Here is an 8524-nt window from a genome sequence, read left to right on the forward strand (position 1 = left end):
ATATCTATCATTTGTCGCAAAGATCTGCATACACATATATCTTTATTGACCTTCGGTTTACCATACGTTAGTTTTAATGCAAAATCCGTGTATCGTTTATCATAATAAAACTAAAATAATTCATCAAAAATCGAAAGAAAAATAATATTATTATAATTCTAATTAAACCTACATTTAGAAACACATGTTCGAAATATTCTTTTATCGACTTAATTACTTTTATCAATAAATTTATGTCATCTCGTCGATGTTTTTGAAGAAGAGAAGAAAAAAAAATGTGAACAGCCAAATTTGGTAGTTTGATATTTAATGGTCGAAACAAGATCTTTTATGAAAATTGAATGTAAAAAACAAAAATAAAAATTTTTATCAAACGAAAAATCTCCGAAAAAAAACCACTTAGCTCGGTGTTTTTATTATTATTTTTAGTTTAAACAAAATATTTTATCAAACGTCTGACGAACCATTTTATGAATTGGATGTTGATGTTGTTGTTGTTTTTTTTTCGCTGCGATTAAAAATTTATAAACTGGAGAAATACATCACCGAACAATAATATGAGTATAACATGAGAATTCGATAAAATTTTATTGCCAATGTTATATACCCTCTTCGCGTTATTGAAATTCTTAGGCAGTAAGTTGAGTTCGATTCCACATTTGTGTGGGATTTTTGGTCAGTTGCTTTATAATTTTTCAAGTCATAGAGTCGATAATAAACTATTGTCTTCAATAGAGGGGACTTTCAAATGCATTCTTGTGCTGCACCTTATGTCTTTTGAACCTCTAGACACAGCAAGACATTTAAAAAGCTACACTTTTTTTTACTCCAAAACTCATTACTTAATTGCAAATGATTTTCTGAGGGCGTTTTCTCTGTCCACACAAAACCAACAAATTCTAGCAATGGTTGACATTTTCAGATTTTTAGTTAGTTAATGAGAATCAGTTGTGTTGTACCATACCGAAATATGTCACAGCTCACAACGTTGAAACACCTTGAAAACTGTCAACACAATTTAACAGTGAGGGAAGAAGTCCTATCCGTTGTAATTAGCTGTATATGCATTGATGGGAAAAAAAATGAAACCGATCGAGACGTTCAATTGAGTAGATTGTTCGTTGTTTTTATTGTAGCGATAAATGTTGAAAATTGACGTACACTTAAAAGAAAAATTTAAATATTTTTATAAAGAAATTGTTTAACCGGAAGTGAAGAAATAAAATCTTTGAATTTATAGTGTTCAAGCTGGCAGATATATTAAAATTTACTGCCTTCTCTGTTCTGGTGCTTCATACCAGAAAAATGCTGACTTTATACACAATAAATGAGAAAGACCAGAAGTCAACAAATTTCCTCAGTAATCTTTTACTTTACTAATTTTTGGCAATGGTGAAATCTGCTACTTCGTTTGTTGAATGTTCCGTAGAGTGGTTGACACCAAATCTTGTACTTCATCAGATGCATTTTATACTTTTCGTCATATAAATAGAGCACTGACAAGAGAACATCGCCTATTATCGCCACAATTATCGATAACATATGCCCATACCTAGCCGTTTCCTAAATAACTCGTAGATGGCTCTCGGTTATTTTTTATTCGGTTTTTCATCCGAAACAATCGCTTCAGATTATGTTAAATGCTGAATGTCATCGTGCATACGAGTCACGTGACAGAGTGATAATTGTCGATGAATTAAAATACATTCGATACACATAATCCGATTTTTAAACTGAACCGTACAGACGATTTCCAAAATTTATAGCATTTATTAACCAACCTGTAACAAGAAAAATGCTTTCTGATTTTTCATCTAACATGAAATCTTTATGTCATTCTTTAGAAAGACCACAACAACAACAAAATGTATTAAGAAAACACAAAACTATAAAAATTCAATTAGCATATACAAGCTACCACCATACTTAGCATCCATCCATTCGAAATTATATTCCTCATCAATGGAGAAACAAGAATTAGAAAAGAACAACAACAACAACAAATCTCCGATAAATTTATGTTATTTCGAATTAATTATCTAATTGTGATACGTTGAGAATTTAGATTTGTGTAAAATAACCAGAATAGTATAGGACATCGTTCAGGCATAGTTTGGTGTTGATACCGATTTGAATGGAACGTAACCACGTTCAAGGTTTCACACAAATATATATATTATAATACCGAGCGCTAGGTATACTCCAAACACACATCTATAGGTATGTGCATATAATGTGGTACAAATGGATGTTGACGTTATGTACAGTGTTGCAGAGTGCGGTCTAAATGACTTAAATAGAATATGTTTTGTATGTGACAGATGGTATAAGAAATACGGAAAAAAATAACTTTTACAACTTGGATCGGCGGAGAAAAAAATATAGTGAGGAATGCGTTAATTTGAAAGTAATTAAATTAATATGTGGTTGGGACATTCCGTGAAAGCAATTAAATAGAAAGAAGCCGATGAAACGAGCCTGTTTCAATTATAATACGTAAAATATGCGATACTAATACGTTAATTTAAGTAGCTAGGTGAAATTAATTAAAATATTTCTTCGTATCGTGCTCATTATACTCGAGTCGAAATTGTTTGTATGCGTTATAAGTTCATCAGTTTTATTTAGTTCCCATTCTACCGACGGTATGTCAATTCCGATCGATATATCAACTTCACGGTTTTCGAATGAGGATATTTTCAGTGTTTTTTTGTTGTTCATTTCTTACCTAAGAGTTTGGAATCACAAGAAATTCAGTCTCTGCTATTATTATGTCAAAACGAAATAGATTAGAGAACTTTAGCAAATCACACAATAATGACAAAACCAATAATTTCCAACAATAACGAAAACGATATTGACACGGAAAAATTTTATCATTGTGAATGAGGCGGGATGGGTAAATATGTTCACAAATCATGGTGTGTTATGTGGTGGTAGAATTCAGACTTTAACAAAAATTAAATTCAAAAAGAAAAAATATTTTTTCGGGTGTCTATATAAACTGTGGCAATGCGATAGCTAGTAATTTCGCGCCGCGCATTTTGTATCACAAATGCCGGTATCCCAACTGAGATACACGCATTTTCGTATCAGATATATACCGATTTCCCGACCTAGAAAATGCCGATTTTCCTTTGACTTATACCGGGATACCGGTATCCCAATTGAGATACACGAATTTTGTATCACAGATGCTGGTATCCCAACTAAGATACACGCATTTTGTATATCACAGATGCCGGTCTCCCAACTGAGATACACGTATTTTGTATCGGAGATACCGATATCCCGACCTAGAAAATGTGGATTTTCCTGACTTATACCGGGATACCGGTATCCCAATTGAGATACACGCATTTTGTATCACAGATGCCGGTATCCCAACTGAGATACACGCATTTTGTATCAGTGATACCGGTATCCCGAACTAGAAAGTGTGGATTTTCCTTTTATTTATACCGGGATACCGGTATCCCAATTGAGATACACGCATTTTGTATCACAGATGCCGGTATCCCAATTGAGATACACGCATTTTGTATCACGGATGCCGGTATCCCAACTGAGATACACGCATTTTCGTATCAGAGATACCGGTATCCCGACCTAGAAAATGTGGATTTTCCTTTTAGTTTTACCGGGAGACCGGTATCCCAACTGAGATACACGCATTTTTTATCACTGATGCCGGTATTCCAACCAAGATACACGCATTTTCGTATCAGAGTTACCGGTATCCCATACGGCAGTGTATAGAAAAGTTCAACCCGAAAGATTATATTTTTCTATTTTAATTTAATTTTTGTTAAAGTACTTTCACAAGAAAGTTGGAATTCTACCACTACGTAACACACCATGATTTGTGAACAACTGGCCTCATTCACAATGATAAAATTTTTCCGTGTCAATATCGTTTTCGTTATTGTTGGAAATTATTGGTTTTGTCATTATTGTGTGATTTGCTAAAGTTCTCTATTTTTCTTTGGAAAATGGAAACTATATCTTCCTCTATTCTCCATTTTATATCTCGAGTCAAATGTTAAAAAGTGCTTCAATGATTATACGTAAAATGTAACACGAAACACTAAAATAGATCTAATAACCTAAACCATTCAACAAAACCGTATTTTTTCCATAATGACTTTGTTATCGGCAGCATTGAGAGTCATGTTAATTTCCATAAATCATATTTCGCTACACAAATTTTAACATTCAAAGCTAATGCTGCACCGTATTTTTATAGTTTATAGTGCAATATTGTTGTTATGTGTTTAGTGTTTTATTTTGATATAAACAATCAGCCTTGTTTTGTTATAATAATTCGAATATGTTTTATTGTACACTTATGTACGTATAATTACGGAGTGCGATGTTTTGTTAATAATTGTTCTCGTAATGCAATTTATATTTTGAAATTAGCTGGACCTACCGCAGAGCGTTTACAATTCCGAACTGTAAAACGTGAATTTAACGCATTATCGATTGCTATTTGGTGCGATAATTATGATTATGTCGTATGGTCTTTAGAGGTATTTTATTTTTATTTATTTTGATGCGAATGAAGGGAAGGGAGTGCGATGAAAATTCTCAGTTTTAAATTGACGAAACGGTGAACGGTACGACGGCAAGTTAATCGTCAAATCGATTACTTCTTTTGTTTGACGCATCGCGTTATGTTAGTGTAAGTAGATAGGGCGGTTGCCCTAGCACCTAAACCTGTTTTGCGTTATGTTTGGAAAAAAAATCTTTTACTTCGTTTGTTGAAGCATACAATTTGATATAAACGAGACCAATTTTAGCTAAAATTCCTCATTTATTATTGTCATCATTGTTGATAGCAGATGAATGGAAGATATAAGAGTAATTTTTGTTCCATTTCGTGAACATTGAAAAGCTATCTACAACAAACATTTATACCATCGCAATGAAACTTAATATTTGTTACGGCAGACCACCAGTGCTACTAATTATCTATGATCAATGTTACACCATCATAAGATTAACTTGAATTTCCCTTGAAACTTGGCTTAATTATTATGTATTTCACTGAAAACATCCGATTATTCGTATTGAACCACAAGACTGAATCATAATTCTTCATCTTCACACCATAAACTCGTAAATAAATTAAAAATTCTCCATTTCCAGTCAAATTTATTGACTAACTTTAACAGTCGAATAATTTCTTTATGTTACTACTAAATGTCTTTTTATGTTCATAAATTCATTTTGTCACAATTAAGATGTTTCCAACACAGCATAAACGAAGAAAAAAAAAACTGAGAAATAAAAAACCGCGACGCTTTCTTTCAATGCAAAAGTTTATTAACTGAAACAGGCATTGAACAGCGTGAAGTCGCGAAGAGCTAAAACCAATTAATAACACATAGAGTAGCTGAATGCTACCCAGTCGTTTAGTGTGTTGTTTGAAAAGTATTTTATGCATACTTTAGATAACATATGGCTAATTTATGAGTTTTAAACTTATCAATTCATGAAGAACAGGAGAGAAAAAAAAAACAGAATTGAAAATGCAATGACGTTTTTGTTGTAACAGTTTCTGGCCTCAACTGTATGCCGAATGACGAACATTGTGAATTTGTATGAGCTTGGACGACTGAAAAACTGAATGGAAAAAATAATTTGGCTTCTTCAAATTCACCTCAAACAGATTTCGTTTTGTGTCACCAAAATAAATATTTCAACAAAAATAATAACCGAAAGCAATTTTCATTTTGTTACCAAACAAAATCCCATTAGCATCATCTTTTCAACACTACATCCGAGCATTTTGTTTGTTCTACAACACGAAACAATTTAATATTTTGTTTTTTGTCTCCAATAGTTATAATTCGAAATGTTTTCCTCGTCGTCTCATTCGCATATCACATGTGTAATTAGGAGTATAATAATGTCTTTGCACCTACACACATTATGTCATCTTTCATCTTTATCACTGCTTTTTTGTCAGTGTTCAAAAAGTTTTTATTTTTTTTATTTTTAGAACATATTCATTCCGGTTCATTCTCTTGATATTATGATGAAGTTCTAATCGTTTCGCCTTTTTTTAGTTGGTGTGATATTTTTTGGTATGAATCGCTTTTTTCATTAAGACAATCAATTAGATTGGACAAGCTCATTTGTTTAACATTTTATAAAAAATAAGCGAACCAAATTGACCGCATGTGTTCTTACCACAAGTGTAACATGAGTTTAACAGTCTGTTTTAACTTATTTTTTGAAATCAGAATTAAATTTTAAGTTCTTTTCTATGAGACCGAAATCGCACGAGAGTGAAACCATGTGTGCTCATGAAACATTGACTGGAGTTATTTGATGTTAAAATTAATGCATTCAATGACCATATTGTTACAACGCGGACTACATTGCAGCAATTCTTCGTTTTGACATAATTTTCGTTATATTGAAGTATTCTCTACAATATGTTCTACTTGAATCAATTTCCGGTCACGAGTCAAATAAACCCTAATCTTTCACAAACGGCAATTATTATTACTTCGACTCGATTACATTTTTCGATCAAAGATTGACAGATCGATGCAAAATCTTCTACTTCATTTAACATAAACTTTTCTACCAGTAACAACCTATCAGCAAGAATTTTTTACTCACTTTTGTTGTCACAGTCGTTAACAGATGCAAAAGCCAGCCGTTTGGAAGAGTTTAGTTGATACGGTTTCATATATCTTCCAAATATTTTTTATCTTTGAAGGTCAAAAACAATTAGAAACATTGATCGATAAAGCTTCATACATTAAGTGTATTAAGCTAACTGGTACTCGAGGCTGTTACACTTCTGACAAAATTGCCATGCGTTTGTTTACGTTTGAAAATTTTGAACCAGTTTTTTCCCACGTTTGAGTTATTCTACTAATTAGAAATCAAGTTTCACTAACCAGTACTCATTTATATAAAGCAAATAAGAAGACAAAATTCTTATTAGAATACGATTAGCGACGGCAATGGAAAACAATGCAAAACTTACCGGAAACTTTTTTCCGATAGAAAAACTTTCATTTCAAAATTATTGATTTTTCTCTACTGACAATCGTGATAGAGTTTAATTTTCCTTTTTATTTAGTTGATTAGAGACATCTATCCAGAAACCACTCATCACTGTGCTCAAGTTAAAACCGTAAAAAATCAAATTCAACTAACCTGTGTGTTACTTGGCGATCCCCGGAAAGGAAAATGTGACATGTTTTTCTCTCCGATAAATATTGTTCGCCGATTATCACGGCTCACTGTTTCAATCATTCACTATGATTTTAATGTACAAACCATACTGATTGTAAACATTAAACTTTTAATCGATCAAAAAAAAATCGTTTTGCTTTTAGTTATTTTTCAGCGTAAAATTATTATCATTTCACTCATGTGTACACTGTAGATGCATAACACGTTCTTCTATAATTTTTTTTTCTGCTTTCGTCAATTGAATTTGTTCCACTCGAAAATTTTCAACAATAATCCTTGGAATGTATTTTATTATATTCGCAAAATCTTCAGTTAATGGTTTTTTTAAAACACCGACTAGATAATGACTTGAATTATACGAAGTCACATTTCATTTATGAAAAACAATTTTTTTTATGTGCAATGTCACTTTTATTGCACAATTTTATGAAAACTCAAAACCAAAGTTTTTTTTTAATTAAAAAAAAATTGAAACGAGTTCTCTTGCAACTCTAAGTAATTTTATACTTAAGTTATTATTCCGTTAGTGTACCGTGTCAATTAAAACAAAACTTCTGATATTTTCTTACACAGAAACTTATACTCAAATAAAATTATTATTACAATATTCTGCGGCGGTAACGCTTGGATTTCCGATTTCAATATAAATTGTATAAAAAAAATTTGTTAAACACGTTTAAAATAACAATATCAACAAATTTTTACATCGATTCACATTCAATAATAATAAATATATACGAGAGTAGACCAGTTAAAACGTTAAGCAAGCGTGGCACGGTAGCCAAAACTTCACTGCTCTCCGTTGTATGTCACCTGGTAGATAATTGCCACTACACAGTTCACAACACAACACAACAAAACATCGCATCGAGTATTACAACAATACATAGAAAAACCGGCACTGAATCAGATTTCCACTCGTCTAGATTGTACATTATATGTATACACACATTATACACACAAACCCCGCTATTAATATTATACATAAAATGTTTGAATCATAATAAAACTATGTTGTTCGGTCGGGGAGGAGGTGAGGTGATGGTTGACACCTCCTTTTATCGTGTATACACTTTTGGTTTGTACAACCAGCGTTTAATATATATGTATAAAAAAAACACACATACGACACTTTTCCGAGACTCGGTTCTGCCAGTTCATTTTCTGCGTTTCTCTTTATGCTTGTTTTCTTTCTTTCTGTTGGATATCGTTTCTTTTTGGTGGTGTGTGAACTCTTAAGCCCCCTCTTTTGTATTTACTAGTTCTGAACATATTTTCGGAATTTATTGCTTGACAATTGTAT

General features: G+C 32.2%; 1 protein-coding gene across 1 annotated transcript in view; it reads right to left on the reverse strand.

Moving 5' to 3' along the window:
• The window catches only part of LOC119080707 (homeobox protein araucan), a 46270-nt gene extending 38165 nt beyond the window's left edge, over window positions 1-8105 (reverse strand). Inside the window, exon 1 of the mRNA XM_037189167.1 lies at window positions 7183-8105. Within this exon, the coding sequence (XP_037045062.1) occupies window positions 7183-7281 (99 nt within the window). The 5' untranslated portion in view covers window positions 7282-8105. The remainder of the gene's footprint in view (window positions 1-7182) is intronic.
• Window positions 8106-8524: the final 419 nt, after the last annotated feature.

Source organism: Bradysia coprophila, unplaced genomic scaffold (genome assembly GCF_014529535.1).
Source record: "Bradysia coprophila strain Holo2 unplaced genomic scaffold, BU_Bcop_v1 contig_350, whole genome shotgun sequence".
Lineage (NCBI taxonomy): Eukaryota > Metazoa > Arthropoda > Insecta > Diptera > Sciaridae > Bradysia > Bradysia coprophila.